The 22,839-nt window shown below is 35.9% G+C and overlaps 1 protein-coding gene across 1 annotated transcript in view; it reads left to right on the top strand.

The window, feature by feature from the left end:
• Positions 1–508: 508 nt before the first annotated feature.
• CFAP47 (cilia and flagella associated protein 47) overlaps positions 509–22,839 on the top strand; it is a 258,137-nt gene continuing 235,806 nt past the window's right edge. The window contains exons 1-18 of the mRNA XM_079305151.1: positions 509–692; positions 3,249–3,400; positions 5,485–5,600; positions 7,594–7,732; positions 8,917–9,145; positions 9,655–9,809; positions 10,536–10,669; positions 11,259–11,494; positions 12,183–12,381; positions 14,342–14,555; positions 14,930–15,082; positions 15,734–15,923; positions 16,029–16,125; positions 17,362–17,578; positions 18,240–18,484; positions 19,453–19,583; positions 20,696–20,818; positions 22,186–22,317. Of these exons, the coding sequence (XP_079161277.1) occupies positions 531–692; positions 3,249–3,400; positions 5,485–5,600; positions 7,594–7,732; positions 8,917–9,145; positions 9,655–9,809; positions 10,536–10,669; positions 11,259–11,494; positions 12,183–12,381; positions 14,342–14,555; positions 14,930–15,082; positions 15,734–15,923; positions 16,029–16,125; positions 17,362–17,578; positions 18,240–18,484; positions 19,453–19,583; positions 20,696–20,818; positions 22,186–22,317 (3,024 nt within the window). The 5' untranslated portion in view covers positions 509–530. The remainder of the gene's footprint in view (positions 693–3,248; positions 3,401–5,484; positions 5,601–7,593; positions 7,733–8,916; positions 9,146–9,654; positions 9,810–10,535; positions 10,670–11,258; positions 11,495–12,182; positions 12,382–14,341; positions 14,556–14,929; positions 15,083–15,733; positions 15,924–16,028; positions 16,126–17,361; positions 17,579–18,239; positions 18,485–19,452; positions 19,584–20,695; positions 20,819–22,185; positions 22,318–22,839) is intronic.

Genomic DNA, 22,839 nt, shown 5'->3' with positions numbered 1-22,839 from the left:
GGGCCTGGTTAGTCTGGAGAGAAGACTGAGAGGGGATCTCATTTATGCATATAAATATCTCAAAAGTGGGAGCCAAGAGGGCGCTAACAGACTCTTTTCAGTGGTACACAGTGACAGAATGAGCAGCAATGGCCACAACTAAAACAAAAAAAGTTCCACTCAACATGAGGAAGATCTTTATGTTGAAGGTGCCAGAGCACTGGTACAGGTTGCCCAGGGAGGTCAAGTTTTCCTGCTGGAGACATTTAAACCTCGCCTGGACACGTTCCTGTGTCACCTGCCCCGAGCCGAGCCGAGCCGAGCCGAGCCGAGCCGAGCCGAGCCGAGCCGAGCCGAGCCGAGCCGAGCCGAGCCGAGCCGAGCCGAGCCGAGCCGAGCCGAGCCGAGCCGAGCCGAGCCGGACCCAACCGAGTTCACCCGAGCCCCTCCGCTTCTCCTGTTCCGATTGGTGGGTTTTGGCCCCGCCGCGGCCTTTCCGCCAATCAGCGCCGCGCGTCCGTTGCTAAGCGGCCGCCGGCGGCCGGGCGGTCATGGCGGAGCGGTGGCGGGACGCGTGCGGGGTGCGCTTCGCCCCGGCCGAGCTGCGCTTCAGCGATGCGGTGCCGGGGAGCTGCTACCGCGCCGCGCTCACCGTGCAGAACCTGCGGGCGGGCGCCTGCCGCCTGCGGCTGCTGCCGCCCCGCGAGCCCCAGGTGAGGGCCGGCCGTCATGGAGGCGGCGGGGCTGCCCGTGGCCGCCTCTCTGCGAGCAGCGGCCGCGCTGCGTTTGCCTGGGACAGCGCCTCCAGCCCGCGGGAACAGCGGCAGAGCTCTGAGCTTCCCGGCTCTTTATTCTCCCGAGGCTGTGAGCAGTTCAGAGAGAGCTTCCTTCTTTCTTAAATCCGTAGTTTCAGTAGAAATAAACAGGCTTTCCTTACTACATTAGCCATTAACAGTTGGCCTTGATGATGCCGGAATCTTTTCCAACCTTAGTGGTTCTGTGATCAAGGCCCTTTTGACAACAAATCCTGCTTTGCCTTGGCTGGCTTTGTGCTCCAGAATTCATCCCGCAAGAAGCCCACGAGTTCCTCGTAATTTCACGGAACGATCTGTAAAAATGAGTCACTTTGCTGTCGTGGGAACACCAAATCTGGAAAGTGGCAACTCTCTTACCTCACTTGTAAATTGTGTGCTTTCGAGTTTTGAGTGGAATAGTCCTCTTGTGGTGCTTGCTTGCTGAGAGCTTTCTCAGAAAAGAGGAGGTTTAGGTTTTCTCAGAAAAGAGGACGTTTGCAATCTTTTCTCAAGATAATATGATTGGTATTTATAACATCTGATAAGTTCTGGAAAAGTCATTGCATTGCCTGGCTTTTTAAAGGCAAATGCATCTCTACGATTCTAACCAGTTGAGCCACTGTAACCCAGCAAAAATCTGCTGTGGTTAGTGGCTAATTGTTTGTAAATTACGTTAAAATCCAGCTCAAAAGGTTGGGTTGAACTGGCATCAGGGATTGAACAGAAGCTGATGTTGCTTTTTGTTCATAGCAGCTTGAACTATGAATAATTCAGGGCAGTCATCAGTCTGTTTTTCAGACAATTGAAGTACCTTGAGTAATTTCACTCTCTGAGTAGTGACCCTTTCTTTTTGAGGGCAAGAGTGGCAGCTTGATTCTTACTGAAATGTAGCTGAAGACTTTTGGTATGAACTGGAAACTGTCGAGAGTGCTTGATTTGGTAGGGCTGTGCTTACTCTGTTTTGTTACTTTTCAGCAGCCTTCCCAATTTTTCATGTGCTCCAGAAGTGGAAAGACAGAGTCAATTTTAGAAAAGAGAAAAGGTTACTAAATCATACATTTGTGGTGTTTCCCTCTATGGTGAACTCCTGCCTTTTGCTGTGTATTGTAATGGCACTGTACATGAGAGGAGAAAGTGACAAGGGGACAAGATTCCACTTCACATCCCTAGTTCCAGAAACAGTTGTGTTGCCCCTTCTCATTCCCAGACCTCGTTGCTATCTGTGATTACAAAGCTCTGAAGTGTATGACTCCTCTGAAATACGTTCTGGTACATTGGATGCTCAGAGTTCAAGCACTAAAAAATAACCTTCCTTCAGCTGTCATAGTGCATGGCCAAGAAATGTCTTCCAAGGAATAAATGTCTTCCAAGAAGTTTTCCACAGTTTTCATTGCATGTTCTTAGTACAAAATATTAATTTTGTCTTGTATAAAATGAATATGCTTGGATGTTTAGTTCTTTTTAGACATCATACAGATTCTACACACCTCAGAATTAAAACATGGCTGCTCTTTCGGTATCAAGCCCATAATCATGATATGCATGACATAAATTTCCTTTAGCTGGGTATTTATATTGCTAGGAGGATTCTAAAGGAATAGAAGGAAATCCTCAGGGAACAGAAACTGCAAGTAGTAAATGATATTTGCTTATTTAACACATAAGCTAGAATAGAAAACCTAGAGAATACTGGGAAGACTGTCTTTCAGTAATAAAAAATATTAAAACTGGACATAAAGAGCGGAAGCCCACTGTGCAGTGGATAATAAGAATTTTAGAGACTGAACCACCAGAGGAGCTCTAGACTTTACTTTGAGGTTTCCCTAAGATTGTGGGAAATGCTGGGTTTCCCTTTATGTGCTAGTGGGTTACTTGTGTTTTCTGTTCCAGGAAAGGTGAGGGAGATGTTTCATTTAAACAGGTGCTTACTGACAACAAGTCCAGCATAATTATTTTTGTGAAGGGAACGAGTGCTTTCCATTCTGTGTTTTTTTCCTCTTTCATTTGACTCCCAAGACTGGAGGTGCCTTGGGTCTTTCAATCAGATTTTCAATGAGCAGTGAGACTTTGTGTTGGTATTAGTCAGACCTAGAGGAGACTCTTACCTGTCCCCATTTGTTGCTACTGAGACTTAATCCTTGTTATTTTTTCAGGCACTAAAAATATTCTTCACTGGGTAATAGATGATTTAATTTTTGTATTGCTTCAGAAGTTTTTTTTTGCCACAGTAGGAAAAGCTGGAGCTCTTTTGGAAAGACTAGAAGATTTTGCTAATTCATTCTGTCTTTTTTCCTGTAAAAAGTCAGAATTTCAATAAATAGAGAGGTAAAATTATAAAATCTTGCATGTAAGTTCATGGTAAGTTTTAAACCAATCTTTGTATTCTTCTGAAAATAAACTATATGTATATCCTTTTTAATCTAGAAATGCTTAACAATTAAAAACACTTTTTTTTTTTTTTTGTTTAAATTGCAGTTTAAATTGATTGTGGAAAATCCAGAAAAACCCATTGCATCCGGACTTCAGTTTAAAGCTGTTGTGGAATATACTCCCAAGTCTACAGAAGATATTCAGGATAAACTAACCCTTTTAGTAGATGATGACATAGTTCATATCCCCCTGCTTGGGTATGATATTCAAAAGCTCATGTCCTGCTGATAATATTTGCAGTTTAATCTTGTGGAAAGTTTGCTTCTGAGTGTCAGTTATGGGTTTGTAATTAGTCTGTCAATTGCATGGAAAACAAACAGTAAGTTTTATCACAACATAAGATTTTTCTGGTTTTTTTTCAGAGCAGCACATGGGTAAGAAATTTATTGGGGTGATATCTCTTTAAAATCATAGAGACTCTGGATTTTTAGTTTTGCCTTATTATATCTTGGTTGTGATAATATTGATAATTTTGAATTCTGTATTATTAGACAAGTCTGCAATTACTCCTAATGTCTTCCCTTCATGATCTGAATCACTGATATAGAAGATTTTTCAGTAATTGTTCATAACAGTTTGTTAAATAACAGTAAGTGTTCATAACAGTTCATCATACATCTGGATTATAGTGAAACATATGTTGCCCATTTCTAAAAATACAGTGCATGTTTTAGAGCAACTGTTCAAGGATTTTAGAAAATTTTTATTAGGATAGTATTGTGATGGTAAAGCCACTTAGAATGTTAATAAGGAAGGTGACTCCCTTCTGGAAAGGATTTGCAGTAGATTAAGTATTTCACATCTTCATATTTAAGTGCCTTTTGCAGGGGAAATGTTGACAGGCTTTAATATTTTTTTTTTTTTGGTGTGTTTGGAAAAACAAATATACTTTATAATTCCTTTTTATCAGTGTTTTCCAAAATGTATTTTGTGCCATGCAAAAGCAGTACATTACAGCTTCATGAAAAAAACCAATCAGCAAACCAAAGCAAACAAATAAACCTCACAATGTATTAAAACACTAACCCCAAGCCTTTTAATTTGACTACTTCCTTTTTGTAGGTATGTATCTATTAGAAAATCTGATTGCATTTAGAATGTATGCTTATTTCTGTCCACTTGGGAAGGGGAATATTTGGATCTTCAGAGGAGAAATACTTTAGTTTCATTTTTCCAGTACAGCTTCTTGTAAGAATGTCTGGATATTTGCAAAGTAAAATTTTTACAATTGTTTTAAGTGTACTCTAACTTCTAATTCACCTAATAGATGGCTTTTTTTTTTTTTTTTTTTTTTTTCCCACATCCTGCTAGTCTAGCATCCCTTTAAAGAATTGACTACGTTCTTTTTTTCACATTACAATAAATTATCAATGAGAATTAAAGCCAGTGTAGTAAAATTCCTGATATCATATTTCTGGCATTCCTTGATTTAGTTTTTTGCCTCTGTCCCTTCCTTCCCTCTTCCTTCCCCTTTATGCAGTAGAGTATTTGGGAAGGATCTGCCTCACTTGACCAAGGATATTTATTTTTCTTCTCCACTATTTCTTCTGTACTGCATGTGACACAGGTCAGGAAATGGAATTGTTCCTGTTTGTGGCTATGGGGAGATAGACTGCTCTGCTGATGTAAAATCCCAGTTGATTTGAAACACAATTTTATGTTAGTCCAGAAGTGTCATTGTATTAAAAATTGGAGTCTCTATTTTTTTTTTTTTAAGTTTGCTGAGGCATGATCTTTTCATTGTGGCTAAAAACTACCCAGTATAGTGATGCCATCTCACTGGCTGAGGTTCTTAAATAAATAATAGAAGTAGGTCATGGCTTGTGTCATTACCCACTTCTGTCTGTTGTAATAAGTTTTGTTTAAGTCACATAAAGTATGTATCAAACAAAAAACATAAACTGGCATTAATTCTTCTTTGCTTTTAGTTCAGGCAGCCCATAATGAATTATGGTGAATTATTTGGTCTTATTTTGTGATGCAACTGACTCGGGATAGTTTTACTAAAAGTACTCTAATGAAGTATTTAAAATGAAATAGAAATGTGTGCATTCAATTTTGACTAATCATTTATAGCTATATTATTTTCAAGTTAGACTAGTGAGTTATCTATCAGCCTGCTTAATAAGTACCTCTCTTTTGAATCTTGCCTGTGTGTGCTGTAGTGCTGGAGCGAGTTGACAAAAGAACTCCCCTCCACTGGAGTGCTTAATCAAACTGCTTTTAAAATGCAAAGGTATTTTCAAGTTTTGGGAAATACTATGTTGTGTTTTCTCTGCAGATTAATTCCATCCTGTGATCTGGAAGTAGAGTCAGAGGTTAATTTTGGTGAAATGATTGCAAACAATAAACTAGTTACTAAAGAGTTTAGTATTTCTAACCGTGGAACAACTTCAGGTAAATATTTAGTATGCATTAAATCATAAAACCATTTAATAATTTTGTTTTATTGGAGAAAAGTAATTTTATGCAAGTTAACACTTCAGTGACCATGTAGCAATTAACTGGAATTTTGGGTTATGCAGTTGATGAGTATTGTAGCTGCAGCTGTTGTACATGGCCCACTGTTTATGTAGCCAGTACTATGTTTCCATTTAAGAAAGAAAAAAATACTTTAGAACTCTGAAAATTTTATGACTTCTCTACTTTTGAGTCCCATTTGGAAAATGTAAAAATAATAGTTGTTCATTGCTTTAGTGTGCCCAGCATAGACAGCAGCAAATCATGACTGCTCTTGCTTTGTACTTCTGTGATCCCCAGACCTGTCTCTTGAATAAACAGCTACAAGTTCCCTGAACTTCCTGTGATGGGAGATGAATTGTGTTTGTTGTTAGAAGATAATGAGAGGCCTTTTATCTTGCTGCCATAGCTTTTGAAATCCTACAGCTTTTACAACAGGCATATCCTTAAATTTCTATGAGCAGCTATTCCAAGGAGAGTAAGAAACATGCACAAAGGAACATAAGAATGCTTATATGATCCAATAACCTGACTGCCTTCTGCCCTGCACAAAATTGCAGACACCTCTCTCCACAGGCAGGGTGGTAGCTATGCTGAGTTTCAAACAACAAATTTAAAGCAGTTAATTATTTTTGTTTCTCATTTGTACAGCTGCTTGTTACATTAAAGGTTTTTTTTTTTTTGCATTAGACCAAAGTTGTAGGAAATTTTGTCTCCTAGATTTTCATATGAAATATTGTACCAAGAGAAAATACATTATTGCAGAAACACATTTACAATACTAAAAACACAAAACAAAACAAATCAAATTTCTGTTTAGATGAAGCAGACCTTTTAATTTTTTTTTCCATGAAGTAAAAGGAGAAATTATTGTGGGTGTTTTTGCTAGTCAGTTCATCTTAAAGATGTAGTATGTAGTTTATATAATCAGGTCTTTCTCATATATGTTAACTTACTACTTTGACCAATTAGGATTAGGTAAACTAGGTAACCTACAGTATATATGCATCTACAAGTAAGTTGTATGATAATTATTTTTTTCATATTGTGTAGGGAGCTGTTTCTAGTTATAAACTCTATGCATGATACATGCAGGCTGCATGATGGAGTTTTGCAGGGTTGGATGAAAGTTAGAAGGTGATGGTTAGTCAGGGATGTCTTGGGGACAGACAAAGGAAGAGCAGCTGAATTTGTGTTTCTGTAGGTTCTGTAAATCATAACACAGCAGGTCCCAGTAACAGGCAGCATGAGAACTCTGTGAGCAGGAGATGCTCTGTGCTGGCCCAAGACTCAAGGACTGCATTTCATCTGTCATTCCATGCACTAAAGGAGTCCTTTGTTCCTGCTTCTGATCTTATATCAGAGATTATCTTTTCTATGAAACCAAAAAATGCATTTTTTGTACACTTAAAACAATTTCTGTTGTGATCTGTTAGGTTAAGTACTGTGGTTTTTTTCACATTTTAAAGAATATTTTTATAACCTAGAAATATTTACTGTTTGCTTCTGTAGTAACTTCTGTTGGGTACAGACCAAATCATAGAATCTATTGTTACCCTGCAGTGTGCACTTAACTTTCTGGCTACTGTAGCTTCTAAGAGCTTTGTATAATGTGCAGGTGTTATTTACAGTTATTTCATTATATAGTCACTTGTGTTTGGAATGTGAGTACCTTTCCTGTTACAATCACAGCTTGCAAAATGGAATTGTACATGTGGGTGTAATAATTAAAGAAAGCTTGGAAATAATGACCGACTCTTGCTTAGAAATAGCTTGTGAAAAGGTTAAATATGTTTCCTGTTTTCATAGTAAGATTACTGCTTGTGAACATCTGCATTATGTGCTGTGTAATTTCAAGTGTGTAATAGAAGCATATAAATCTACAGCTTTATATTGTATAGCATTCTGTTGATCGTTCTGGGTTTTTTAGGTATATTTAAAATATCATATGATGGGGTTGTCGTGCTTAATATAAAACCTGTCAGAGGAGCAGTAAAGCCAAAATCTGTAAGGAAAATTGGAGTGGATATCTGCACAGATGTACCTGGAGTCATCAATGAAGTGATGAAGTGAGTGTATGACTGAAGAAATATGGCTCTATAAATTCCATTATTGTCTGTTACTAATTCTAGTCTTTATTATGATATCTAAAAAAAGTTAAATTCCTAAGTGTCAGTTGCTATCTTTAATCTTTAGTTGTATTAAATTAATTTGATTGTTATATTATCTCCACAGAAAAGTGATGCATAAATTGTATACCTGGCTGTGTTAATAAATTTTTTTCATAATTTGTAATGGTTTGGGATGTTCACACATTTCTCAGAATAAAACTCATCAGGAGCTTTTGTATCTTTCATCTTTCTGCACATCCCATGTTCTATAATTTTCTTAGCTTCTGTAACTGCATGTTTTCTTTTAACTCTGTGTGTTTCAGGAATCTCAGAAACATTCTGGTTTTCATTGCTGTATCTTATTTTCACTGGAGGGAATGTATTTGCAACACTGGAGTAGATGGCTTTTAAATGCATCCCTTAAAGAATCCTAGAATCCTAGCATGGTTTGGCTTGAAAGGGACTTTAAAATGTGGTATTTCCAGCCCCTCTGCCATGGGCAGGGACTTTCCACCTGACCAGGTTGCTCAGAGCCCCATCCAGTCTGTCCTTGAACACTTCCAGTGGTGGGGAGTCTCTCTGGGCAGTGTGGGAATAGGGTGTGGTTGATTTGTTGGGTGTTCTGTTTTGGTGATTTCTGGAATTGTCAAGATCAAGCTTCCTTCCAGGCAGGAACACCTGCAGTTCTTTCATGCTTATTCAGATGAAGTTCTAGCTCCAGTTCTCTGCAAGAAAATTAGGTATTATATGCTAAAATTGATATTTGGATGCAAGGACCCTGAAGAATAAGAACAGTGTATATTTATTGTCTGTGGACACCTCCTGATTCTTTGCAGATGTCACTCCTATAATTTCAAACATTTAAAAAAATTCAGAAAACAAACCAAACCAAACCCAGAACTCCACCATATAATGTGTGATTTTTCCTGATTGGTGATATTCCCATTAGGGCATTGCCAAGGACATGCTCACTTGCCCTATTCTCCCACTTAGTTTGTATATGGAAAGCCAGTAATTTGAATGCTTGGATTGGGTAATGATTTTTTTTTTTGGGCACAGATTCTAATATAAAGCAAACTAACCAAATGATTATTTCTAACTTCTCTACATTACCTGTTGCTGCCTGCTGCTCTTACTGGCAGAGTGGAGTTGGAAAATCGTGGCTGCACTGAAGTATGGATCAAAGGTGTTGTGGTTGAACAAGTTCTAAAAGTTCTTGGAGTGTCTTGTGGAAAAGTACTGAAATGTGTAAACTTTGGACCTCTTTACTTTGGGACTTCAAAGACAGAACAAATACATTTATACAATGAAAGCCCTGAGTCTATGGATTGGGTAGCAGTACTGGAAGAAAATGCTATTGGAGGAGAGATGGTAAGAAACTGCTCTGGCTTTATTTTAGTTGAAAACTTGTTTTTGTTTCTACTTTTGTGTTTTTTTGTTTCTCAATATTCATCTTCTAGTATTGTTTGCTATGTCATACTATTTCCTGATCAATAGGCTTTGTGAAATCTCTGTCCAACCAATGTTTTTTATTTCAATTCAACCCTAGAATTGAGGTTTTCAATTATTATTTACTAGGAGTTATCAAAATACAATTCAAGTTCTAAGATATTACTAATCTGTGGTTTCACTTGTTTTTCTCAGATAGTGAAATAATCTGAGAATCATGTTTAAAAAATAATTCAAGACATTGACATGAAGTTGATTTAAAAACTGGTTAATTAGCCAAGTGTTGTGTAACTATGTGACTGCTATTTCCTCTGTTATGTCTTTTTATCTGTTGTACATGAAAATGCATGTGTAGGAAAAAAAAAAACACAAAAGAGAAAGCAGAACAGGCTGAACTGTTCCATATTTGGATTTTTTTTTTTTTTTTTTAGGGGACAGATCTTCAGGGGAGTACAGATGCTGTTTTACATGACTTAAGCCTGAGAAACAAAGATGTGGATGTTTGCAGCTTGGTCTTGTGTGTTCCCGACCAAGGAACTTTGCTGCCTTATGAGAAAACTTTGATTACACTCTGCTTTAGTCCAGAGTGAGTGAGTGACACCAACTAAGTGCATACACACACATTCAAGTTGGTTGGTCTACACTGTTCTGCAAGAGCTGGGTTAGAGAGAATAATTTTGAGTTAATATATCTGCAAATGATTTCTAACTTCTTATGCATTTATGTGTGTTAAAATAATTTTTCTTTTGTGTGATTCTGCAAATAAGAAATCAAAGCCCGAAGTGTTTCTATAATTTTATGTCTTACAATACCCTGGTGTATTTGGACCAGAATTGGTTAAGACAGTTTTGTGATAAAAAGAATTTTGTTAGATTTTTCCATATATTAACCAGCAAGAGAGTGAAACAGTTCAGAGAGCTGTCATCTCATTAAAGAAAAAACAACTCAAAACAAAAACTAAAACTAAACATAAAGAAAGATTTCTACTTGGATAAGAAAAAGAAAAAGCAAATGTGCTCTTGCCATTTTCCTTTATTGAAACTCAATGCAGGTAGTTTTTGTACATGTGACATTAGTTTAGAAAACTGTTGTAGGCTGGAAAAGATATCAAATTGCCAGGATAATAAGCACACAGATATGGAGCTTAAATTTGTTATTATTTGCATTTTCTGAAAGCTCAGCTTGTTCAAGCTGTGACTGACAACAAAGGAGCCAGACTGGATATTCAAAACTATGCCTTGATTTTTTGTGGGTTGGGTTTGGAGGTTTATTTTTTTCCCCATCTTTTAATTTGAGATTTTCACTCTTACAGAAAATTTGAAAGAGACTTTGAAGTAAATGACACATCACTGATTCAAGATTATGTCCTGTTTCTGAGTTTTGAATCTGTTGGGAAGAGAAGTGACTGTCTGCAGAACCTGAGTGGTGATGCCACTGCAACCAAAAGTATGTTAGAGATGTATAGTCACCATCAGAAATGTGTATATGGATGATAAAATTGTATATCTTGATCTTTTTAAATTAAAAAAAAAATCTTGCTTGTCTTAATAGTTTTAAGGTAAATTACTATTTTTGTTTGTTTGTTTATATCAACACAAATAAATTTACTTGCATCTTGAATGCTTCAGCACTAAAAGCTTTTTGAAAAGTGAGTGAGTAGAAAGGAGGGATTTATGTGTGTCATGAATGAACACCTATCACTTAATTATAAATTATAATGATTATAAATGCAAGTATTTGAAGGGAATAACATACCCCCAGCCATATGCAAGTCACACTTTTTGAATATGTTTTGTGCATTTTCAAGTGCATATTTGATCATCCTCAACTTCCTGAGGGAATGCATTATCTAACACCTATTAGAAGTAAAGATCTCTATGTTAGGTTTATAAAAACTGTATTATAAAAAAACATTATAAAATGGTTTTTGCATTGTTTTGCTTTTGTAACTGTACAACTACAGCATGACTTTTCTGTTAATAGTTGTGAGAGGGATTTTGTCTGTTTGCTTGTTTTTTGTGTTTGTCTAATCCAGGAAATAATTCTCGTCAGGTGGACTTAGCATTGATGGGTTCTGGGTTTCCTGTGTTATTAACTTTTAAGCCAGGAAGAGTAATTAATTTTAAGGACTGTTATTTGGGTGAAAAAGCACAAGTTGTGTGCACAATGAAAAATGAATCCGAGTTCCTTCCAGTAATGTTCCGCTTCCGCAAGACTGCTCACTTCAGTGTTTCTCCTGGAAGAGGAAAACTTAAAAAAAAATCTGAAAAGGTAAGTCCCTCTCTTTGTCTTAGGTTATGTAACTGTGCAGTTTATTATATAGTGATTAGCAGTGGAATTTCTTGAAAGTAAACCAAAGGAATTTCATTTCAGTAGCAGTGGCTTTTAATACAGCCAAACTTTTTAAAAATTTTTTTGGACAGTCTCTGAATGTTCTTTTTCTATTCCACGTAGCAACAAATATTATTTTAAATTAGGAAAAATTATCAGAGTACTAAGGCAACTTTACAAGGGGTTTTCCTATTTGTAATTTTTTTATTTTATTTTACTGATTTGAGAATAGTGATTTATGCTCAAACATTTTTGAAGGAAACTTTAAAATTTGTTTCAGTAAATCACAAATATTCAAGTAAGATACAATTTTTTAGTGGAAAAAATTTTCCAAATAATAAGTCGAAGATGTCAAATAAGTAAAATATACTTACAAACCAGTAAGTCAGGCCACAAGATTTCCCTCAGAATTAAACAATTAAGATTTTTTTGCATTCTAATGTGTCACATTTTTATGTTACCTTATATTGCTAATTTTTATGTGCCCCTTGGCATATTCTGCAAGCCCAGCTTTTTTTTTAGAGGTAAGCATGGAGAGAAGTGACTCAGGGACTCAATCATATAGAGAATTTCACAAAACTTGACTATATATTGTCTTGTATGTCTCATAATGAGTTTTCTTTTCCAGGAAGTGATGATTTCATTTTCTCCACATCAATTAGGAGCATTTGAGATGAAGCAAATTATTGATATCATTGGTGCAGGAGTAGATAAAATTAATGCAGATGTTTTGAAGACATGTACAAAATCCTTTCATCAAATATGTTTGACCTTACGTGGTGTGTGCAAATCCAAACGAAAAAGTGTTGTATTTACAATTAATCCTGGTAAGATGCTAAAAACTAAGTATCAAGTGATAAAATGTTTTGAAAGCACATTTTTAGCATTTTAAAGGAGATTTTTTTTTTTGCTATTTTTAATTTGCTTGTAAAAAGTAATATCTCTTTGGGACTGGAGGGAATGCTCTGTTGTATGACATGTCCCATAAGACTTCAAAACAAAGGCTAAAATGATGGTACACCTTCCCATAATTGTATCAAAAATTGAGCAATTAAAGCACAGATTTTCATCATATGATTATATGACATTTTTAAGGTTCAGTTTCTGCAAGTGATGGTGCTGCACATTGCTAAGATGTTTCAGGAGTAAGTTGAGAGATATGTAAAGGACAGGAAGAACTAGGAAAGATAACAGGATGTTCTTTATTGATCCCAAGTTAATACTGCCAGGTGAATTTGCCAGTTCATACAACCTGCTACCAGTCCTGACTCTTCCAATCCTGTGAAGCCTGTGCCAGCATCCAGGGTCTTTCAGCATATGCAGTATTAGCCTATAATTTGTTCTTTGTGTTCCAAATGTTTTCCATGAACATCCACTTTGCAGGAGATTTGACTAAGATGTCACTGGATTATAAACCTGTCATGGCAAACATGATTTTTTTCTAACATCAAATGTGCTGCAGCCTCTGCAGCACCAGTGCAATTGTCTGACCTGTGCACTGGTGCATGTGGTGGCTGTGTGTGGGTTAGGAAGAGAACTTGAGTTCTCTTAAGCTGCTGCCAGCTTTGAGATGTACTCCCTGATGAGAAACAGGAAGGCAATACCCATTTTTTCCACTGTGGGGAGTAAAAAGTGGAAGTTATTGAAAGTCATGATAAAATGCTGTTCTTCCTATAAGTACATATATGGTTGATAAGCCAGTGGGCATTTCTGCTGTTTTCAGGAGGGTATTTCCAATCCATGGCTATCAAGGCTTGATGAGAAACTGAAGTTGGGCAATTTCTTTATTTTATATTTGAAATCTAGACCTCTTTCAATTTTCCTGCTTCAGAAACCCAATTGACAGTAGTGGGTTTTTTGTATCAAAGATTTAATGTAGTATTCAAGTTTTTCAGTCTTTCTACATGCTCTTGTCTGCCATTTGCTCTATTAATGTTCCTGTTCTGGTCCCATTTGCAGGTTTATAAAAATGTTATGAGGGCTATCTGTGTTTTGCTTTTAAGCTTCATTGAAGTGTGGAGGAAAAGGATTTTTCTTTCCAGATCCTTTTCTAGATGGTTCTATATCTTCCTGTTGTCTTCTCCCAATATATGAGTATGTGTACTAGTGTCTCTGTATTCAGGTGAAGGCAGGAGAGAAACTGGAATGAAGCTTCTTGAAAGCTCTGCCTTTCTGGCTGGTGAAAGTTGTAATCACTCCTATGACTTAGAAGAAGAAAAGTAGTTTTTGATTTTTTGTTGGTGGATTAAAGTAAGGCTAAAGTGGGTAAAAATATATTTAATGATAATTGTTTTTTGTGCAGGAGAGGGAAGAAAGGACAGTTGAAGTTTGACCTTGTTTCTATCACAGTTTCCTCTTTAATGTTCATGTATATGTGCTTTTTTAAAACTAATGTGAAAGAAATCTGAGCTGTCTTTTTAGTTGTTGTAGCTTGGGAGGTTTGGTCAAAATTCAAGCCTCTATTTGCAGCCCTTAGGACACTGTGATTGGTCTTGTCACAGGCATCTCTGAGTGTCTAATGATGTGTCTGTGCAAGACTTAGCATCACAGCTGGACACAGCTGGTTTGAGCTCTGATTTTTGTTTGTGTGATCCAGCCCAAGGGAAGCAGTTGGCCCTTGGCATGATATGAATGGCTTCTTCCTTCTTAGCTAAAGAAAAACACTATGGGATGGCTGACTGGCTGTTGTCTGCTGGGTAGACCATTGTAAATTAGATATATTTTCTAAAACTTCGAATTTTGTTTAGAAAATATTAGTTTAAATTTGTGTTTTATTTGAATTTTAAGGTCTAACACCCTTGATTTCCAATGCAACTGGGCAGTTTGTAGTTCGTGGCACAGGACAGCTCAGTGATAAAGCACCTGTGGCAATGCTTAAATCAACCCAAACACAAATTCATACTCACCGGAAAAACAGGAATTGTAAGGATGATGCACTTACAGCTTTTCCTAATGATCGTGCAGCCAGCCTTAGGCCTAGTGAATGGAATAAAAAGTACAGGTAAAAATTATGTGAATCTAATACTTAAAGCCACACATTTATGTATATCATATAGTAGATCAAGATTGGTTACTCATATGACAGTTTGCTGGGTTTTTTCCAGGCTGAAAGTACTTTAAAATTCATTGCATTCTTGAGTCTCTTGCACATAAATTTATTGAGTTTTCCTATGTGAAACTACAAATGTAGCTATTACACTTGAAATATTTCATTTTTATGATTGTCTTTATAAAGTCGAGTACTAATAATCATCTGTGATAAAGTGAATGTTTGGAATGAAATATATATGTATCAAAATCGAATTATTTTCATTCAAAAAGACCTAGTGTCATTCTACATGTGTAATGAAACTATAATTCTCTTTAAATATTTAGGACTATTTTCACAAAGACTGAGAGATATAATTATGTAGACCCAGAATTTGCTTATACTTACTCTGAACGACTGTTTAGAGAAGAAAATAAGAAACACTATGTAGACTTCATTTCCCGTTTAAGACAGCGTCGTTTAGAGAAAGAGGCTCTCAGGTAAGACTTGGTTTAAAGGGTAAATAAATACTTCATGCTCATACACAAAATATGTGAATATATGTGCAGAATTACCTTAATGGCACCAATCATATACTAAATTTGTCCCATGCCAATATGCTTATGGTCTTAGGACTTTAGTTTATAATGCACTCAAAGCCTGTTTGTTGCAAGTATTTAGACACAGAGATCACTTCATGTGTGAAATGTAGGGATAGAGGCAGGGCACTTGAAATTAAGCTTAAAGTGAATTTAAATTAAGGTGTCAAATTTTAAGAATACTTGGATGTGGTTAATCAGCAAAAACATAACATGGATTGTTTTGAATTCTCTTTTTATATTATATTTCCAGCTAGGATGTCTAACTCATCCCAGGTGATGGATTCAGTAGGTAAATTATTATATATTCTGTGGACTGAAGCAGATGCAATCCTTTAATCTGACTGGTCCTCAAGATTTATCTTACAGTAAAATCCAAAACAATAGAAGTATTTTTGAGGTATTTTCAGTGCTTGAGGGTTTTTAAAGCAATGAAATATTCCTACTTAAAATATTAATTGCTTTGTTTAAAAATGTTAAATAATTTAATGTGTAGATCATGAAATGCTCAAGCTTTTAGATTTCCACATTATTTTTTTTTCTTCCCTTCAGGCAGTTTTATGTTTGTAACAATCCTGTGAATATAGGCATTAAACCAGCTGAAGGTCTTCAGTCACCCAACATCTCAATTTCAGATTTTCTCAAGGAGAAGCCACAGCCCAAAATGGTTCCTTTAGATGACAATTGCATTTTAACTAGTCGAAAATTGGCATCAATTGCTTCTAAATCTACAAACAAAGGAGTAAGTGAAACACTTGAGTAGTATGTGTGCATAATGTGTTTACCATATAAAAAAATCATAAAAATTTTGATCCTGCTCTGAGGAAGTGTTTTGTCCTTATCACAGGTTTGGAGCTGGCTTAGTCCTGTGCCATCTTCTACCCAGGAAAAGGAAGATTGTAGTCTAACTTTAACACACAAACAGCTTCATCAGATATTCATTGGTAAGATTCTTAATCTGGTTGCTAAATACATGTAGTTGTTCTAAAAGCACTTATGTATAGTAGCACAATTTATGATTATAGTTGTTCACCCTAACCATAAAACAGTTTAATTTGGTAGGCAGCTTCAGACCTACAGTAGTGTTTCACTAAAGCTTTGCAATTCTCAGCAAATACTGAGATATGATTAGGTATGAACATGTAAAAGAAGAGTTTCCTTTGAAGACTGCTCATAGCACAAGTTCTTACAGAGAAATCACCAGAGCCTAGTGTGATAGTTGCTCATACCCTTAGGCCTTGTGAGTGGATAGTACCTGGACCAGTGTTAATATCAACAAGATTAATGGAAGTGCTTGGAATATTTCTGGGAATTGACAGTGAAGATTGATGCCCCCTAGAAACTAAAACTAAAACTTTAGGATCCTCCATCAAAATAATTTCAGGGCAATGTTCTGTGACAGGGTGTAACACCTTCTAATACTTCTTTGACTTACTAACAACACTTGTTACTGCTACAGGTCTATTTGAATGTCAAATTTTCTTCAGTAAAATTTTTTTTGCAGCAAAAAGAGAATTTTCAGTACTTGTTGGGCTTTTTAAAATTTTCAGTCAAGCCAGAACTTGAATAGTGTGGCTGTGTAAACTGATATACTTGGGGAAAGGTAGAACAAGATAAACATAATAATACAATAAATACTGAGAGTTTTGTAAGATATATGATTAGTGCCATGTGCACTCAAGTTTATAGACCAGCCTAAAAACTAGTGATAGCAATAAACTAGGTAGTGAAGTAATTCTGTGTCCATTGCATGACATGAATTATTAAACCAAATGGTTGCACATCAGGGAGTAAACTAACAGGTTGCATATATAGACTTTCACTGAATTGGTGACAATTTATAATTTTAAATAGTTGCTTAACAAAAAGAAGTATTTATGGTTGGTAATAGTCCTGTAGTGGTGAATACATTGATTTCCTATTTTACCAGTTGACTAAAACAAGCACAATTTAAAAATGAATGTTGCTGGCTTTTGACTTGTACTGCTGAAAACTCTCACAGAACATCAATGATATTTACTTCCACATTTTAGTGACAATTTGTTTAACTACAGGATTTTTGTAGCTAAGTTTGTAATTTGAAGAATTAAAATGTTTGATCATAATATTTTAGTAATTATGTTTCCTTACATTAGCTTTTACCTTTTAATAATGAGGATCTTATTTCTTATATAATTCAGGTCCTTCTACTATAGATTTTGGTGATGTTTGTGTGTATTCTACAACAACCAAAGAACTGCACATCATCAATAACTTGTCAGTTCATATTTGGATACAAATGGAGATTGAAGTTGCAGAATTGCAGGAGACATCTCCACTGTCTCAGGTGGTGCCTCCTCTGACAAAAACTCATATTCCAGTTGTGTTTGAGACAACCACTATTGGAATTTTTAAAACGTAAGTATTTTTATGTTTGTATTGATTTACACATTTTCTTGGCAGTAAATTTTTTTTAAAAAATCACCTGGCTGATTTTAAAGTGCAGTCATGATAATTACTAATGGTGTATGTTTGTCTATAGTGACATTGCAATAGTCAATTTAGTTTTGTTGCAAAGTTTTCTTAGTATGGTACTGTTTCTGTTTTATTTTTTTTTTAAATCACAAACAAAAATCTGTGCTATGAAAAGCCTTAGGTAGTTAGAGGTGCATCAGGGAAAAAAGTTTCCTATCTGGTACATTTGCTTGGAGAAACTTTTGTGAAAAATATTGTTCTCTTTTGAGCCTAGCATTGCATCACTTGCATCCATGCTCAGGTTTTTTGATGCAGACTATGGGAAAATGTACAAAAACCCCTGTTCTCTAGCCTGCTGGTATGAACTCTGTTTTATAATGTTGAAATGGCTGTGTGAGGCTGATCATCTTTTAGGATGATTGTCACTTCTGACATGATTTAAGTAGTATGTGGAACAATTGCAGACTTTTAACAATCTTAACTGCGTGTTCACACTCCATTGTTAAGTATTTTCTTGCTAGTGGTTATATTTAATGTAAATTGTACTCTGACTGTAGCATAATAAATGCATACAAATATTGAGATACATATTTTTATGTTACAGCTCTTTCAATTACAAGATAAACAACCAACACGCTGGACATGTTCTGGTAATGGCACATGCAATGCCCATTGAGCTTGAGCTGTCTACAAGGGAACTGATTTTGAGTCCTGTTCCTGGCTGCCTAGCAGGGACAGAGTTTAGGAAAACTGTCACAGTATGCAATCCCAGAAACCATCCTACTAGCTTTACTTGGAGACCTGTAACTGGAGATAAAAAATCTGCATTTACTGTAAAGCCAACCAAAGGTATGCTAGGCAAATACAGTGTGTGTATGTACATGGCAGAAGTATTAAATATGACAAACATTTAGCAGATGCTATAAACTATATTCTTAGGTCTCTGTCAATATCAGTGTGTCCCAAAAGCAGTATCAGGTCACAGCTTAGCACCACAGCAGCATTCTCTGTGTGAGCCCTGCCCTGAATGCATGCTCAGTCCAGCTCCCTGCTTCCATGCCCAGCCAGCAGTGCTTGTGTAAACATTTCACTCAGCACAGATTGCTGGCATTTCAAGAGTGGGGCAGCAACATCATACAGCTCATCAGGATAGGAAACTTTCCAAAAGCACTGAATGAAGCTGCTGAAAAGTTGATGAAGTTTGAATAACATAAATGGAATTCAGTCTGAGATTAGTGTCTGCATTTGCATAATGAATCAGTATTTGTTAGATGTGTGTACACTTTTTGCAGTGTAAAAGGAACTTCCTTTTACTTTCTCTTTGAAAAGTAGTATTCTGCAGGGGTATATTGGAGGTCCATTATTAAAGAACAAACTGTTAACTATATTGGATTTGATATGCTCTGATTTTTGAGAAAACATATGTCTGCTAATACAAATTCAGACTCAATTGCAAGCAAAAAACTGTATATGATCTTTCCCCAAGTTGCTATTCTGCAAGAAAGATAGCCTGTTCTTTCTTTTTTTTTTTTGTTTTTAATGTTGACTATTAGAGTAATTAATAGCTAAAAATACCAGTAAGTGTTGAGTGTGTTTCTGCAGGATACTAATACAGAGATTATGCAGTGCTCATGAGAATCCAAGACCTAATTTTACGTTATTCATCAGACTGTGCAACACCTGAGAAATGTAGGCTTATATTCAGTAATAGAAGGTCATTTCACTTTTATGTGTCTATGGTATTTCTAATTACACAATGTAATTTGACAGTTGTACATGTGTGTGCTATAACATCTAAATTCTGTACATATATTCAGGGTTTGTGGAGCCCTATAGTGATGTGGAGTGTGAAGTTGTTTGGCATCCAGGGTTCAACACCCCAGAAACAGGACAATTCCTCTTGTGTGTGTGCAAAGGAAATGCAGTTAACTTGAAATGTTCTGCTAAGGTAACAATTCATGCAGCAGCTTTAGAGAAGAAAAATGTTTGGATTTCTTTTAGCAAGTAATACTTTAAATACATTTCTGTTATAATCTTATTAAAATGTTTTAATTTCATTTGACTTTTACTTGGAGCATGAAAGTTTAACTAAAAAATATGCTCCAAAGATATGATGGAGAAGCAAGGCAAAGACCATTTACCTTTTTCTTGCTTTTGATTATATTCTTCCTTTGGTATCACAGCTTAGTGGTCCTTATATATTATGGGCTAATTACTGTGCTTGGCTTGCCTAGTTTGACTGAACAAGGGTTGAGAGGTGATATGACGATTTTTTACGTACAGATTATTTATTAACGGAATAAAAACCTAGGTGTGTGTGGGAAGGTATGTTTCAGAGTTTCAAGGTAACAACAAACTCTTAATTTAATTTTGTGTTATTATTTGAACATGGTATTTGAGAAGTACTGTTCTGGGTAGTCTTCTAAACAGTGACATTCAGCTTTGGTTAGTTAGTTGTTTTTTTTATGTTGCATACCAGAGAATATGAAGAAGAAAGATTTTTTTTTTTTTCACCCTATACTGCCTACATGTTCTAAAACTTTTATGAGGAGCGAAGAAAACCTTTCTGTTTCTTTTGATAAGCCTGTTTTTGTGGGTTTTTTTTCCCAGTAGCTATTTTTCTTTTCTTCCTCTTCTTTTGAAGTCTTGAAAGTTTGTCATATGCAAACCAGGATGTGTGTAAATTAGAATATTTGCACTTCTAGTGCTCTTAATATCTGTGAAATGTCTTGTCCTGATCACACATTTGGAGTTAATGGAGTTTGTGCTGCTAAATGTAATTTAATTAAAATATTTTTATTTGTCTTGAAATTGGTCCAGATATGTCTGTGTGGTTGAGTCTGTTCAATTTGAATCTAGATAAGTTCAGTATATTGAGTAAATTATCTTACACTTCAGCTGTGTTTTCCTATTTGAATACTTCCAATTTATGTATTTACACAACTATATTAGATCATTATGTAATAAAAAAATAGGCTGAATTATTTATTTGTACTTAGGAATATGTTCTATGCTTTGCTTGTTTTATCTCTTTCTCTTTTTTTTTTTTTTTTTAAATAGTTTGGTACTGCTAAAGTTCAGTTTGTGGCTGAAAGTATATCCTTCACTCATAGTCCAGTTGGTCTCACTACTTGCAAGACAGCTCGTATTGTAAACACAGGCTACAACCATGCATACTTCCAAGTAAGAGAAAATTATTTCTAATACACTTAATTCCTTGGGTTGGGGAGCAGAAGGGAGATCACGTTATGGTTTTGTGTTTTCATTTATTAAATATGCACCTATTTAGGTTTTTGTGATGTTTTCTGGAGAAAAAAAAAGATGTAAATAGGAATTTCATCCCTCTGTCAAATTTGCACTCGTAGGTAGATGGGACAAAAGACAAGCAAAGTTGTGATGGCCCAAATGATCCTGGAAGTTTCCTGAGAGCCAGGTGTGAGGGTAGAACCCCATTCTGGGGTACCCTATGGAAAAGCATTTATTGAATATTTACCTGCATTAAGAGACAGAGCAAACTGGCTGGTCACCCTACCCCTGCTGCCAGTCAGTGCATGCAGGGACCCAGAGCAGCCACAGCACATGGATGGCTTTGCTAAACCAACAGCCAGGGCAAGAGGGGCTGTGCAATGAATTGAAGAAGGGATGACATGGATGCCAGAGTGGGTAAAGACATAATACACAAATTAGTAGGAAACCTAACCTCATTAGTTTTGCTGATCACAGGATAATTTTTGTAATTAGTGATGGAAAATAATTTTTAATCAAATCCTCAGTGTTTTTGCTACTGCATTATTAAAGTACTGAGGAACATGTTCATTATGATTTGTACCAGGTTTCTCTTTTATCAGCTGAGTATTGAATAACAAATAGTATCATAGTCTTGGAGGCTGGGCCTGAAAGAATAAAATCAACATAGCCAGTAACACAAACAAACATAGCCAGCCTTTTTAGCCTCCAGAATTACTCTTAGCCAAGCCAAGACATAGCTGGTTGGTCTTGTTCACCATCACTTGTGTAGCTGTACTTTAAAAAGCTATGTTAGGAATGCATTAGAAGAGAACAAATTCATTTTTGCCTTTGCTAACTGTGGGTAAACTGAGTATTTACTTCTGCTATTATTACTGAGCTATATAGAATTTGGATTCTGTGTCCTGTCTTACTGTGAATGTCAAAAAAAGAAATGATGAATTTATTTGTCAATGAAAAAAATGTTTTATGGAACATTTTGAAGACTTGCTAGATAGATAGTCTTAATTTTAATAACTTAATAAAAACAACCCAAAACTCAGAACTTCAAGTTTCCAATGGTGGCAAAAATTATTTCATAGTAGAAACTGACAGTTATGTTTAGAAATCTGTTACTTTATTTTGTTTACGTGAATTTTCCCCCAAACTTCTATGTCCAAGTTAGCCTTATATGCTATGAAGGTTCTCCTTGTAAGAATATAAAATCTTTATGATAGATATATTGGTGTAAATAAAGCAACAACAACCAAAACAAATAAATGCAAGCACCTTTTCCAGTATGTTTCTTGTTTGTGTTTGTGAAGGTTGTCGACTCAAACCCAGTGCCTGGAATGAAAATCACCCCCTCTGTAGGAGTGGTACCTGTGGGAGGCGTTGCTGATCTCAAAATCTCTTTCACTCCAAAGACATACATGACTTTTGATAAAAAAGTGGAGGTATTTCAAAACTGGAAGAACTTTATCTTTTTGAGTGTTATCCTGTGTGTTTATGTGTGTACATTAATGCATCTTGGATTTTATTTCCAGTGTTCTAATGCTTTTTAATGGTAAGGTTTTTTTGCAGCAGATCGTTGGTTTTTTGGGGTTTTTTTTTTTGGTTTTTTATTAGGTTTTTTTTTTTTTTTTTTGTGTCTCAGCCCTGATCTGAAGTATCAAAGCAGCCTCTCAGTTTGAACTGATTATATTATACCAATGACAACCTGTTGGAAGTAATGTGTGATAGTTCTTTACTAGATAATGTTGACATACTTGCCCATTTTGTAATCTATGGTGGGGCAGGATTGGAATACTCTAATGTTTTTAATTTATTGACTTCTTTTTGTGGTTTTCTCAGAGATGGCTTTACTAATAGATTTGCTATGATAATAGGTGTGTAATAAACATATAGCATATTTTGGTTTATGTATGCCTGCTTCCTGAGGTAAGTGAAATTGGGGGAAAAAAGATGCTTTCAAGAGC

Source organism: Erithacus rubecula (assembly GCF_903797595.1).
Source record: "Erithacus rubecula genome assembly, chromosome: 1".
Classification (NCBI taxonomy): Eukaryota; Metazoa; Chordata; class Aves; order Passeriformes; family Muscicapidae; genus Erithacus; species Erithacus rubecula.
Note: the sequence above shows the minus strand (reverse complement) of the source record. Positions and strands in the feature narration are given on the sequence as shown.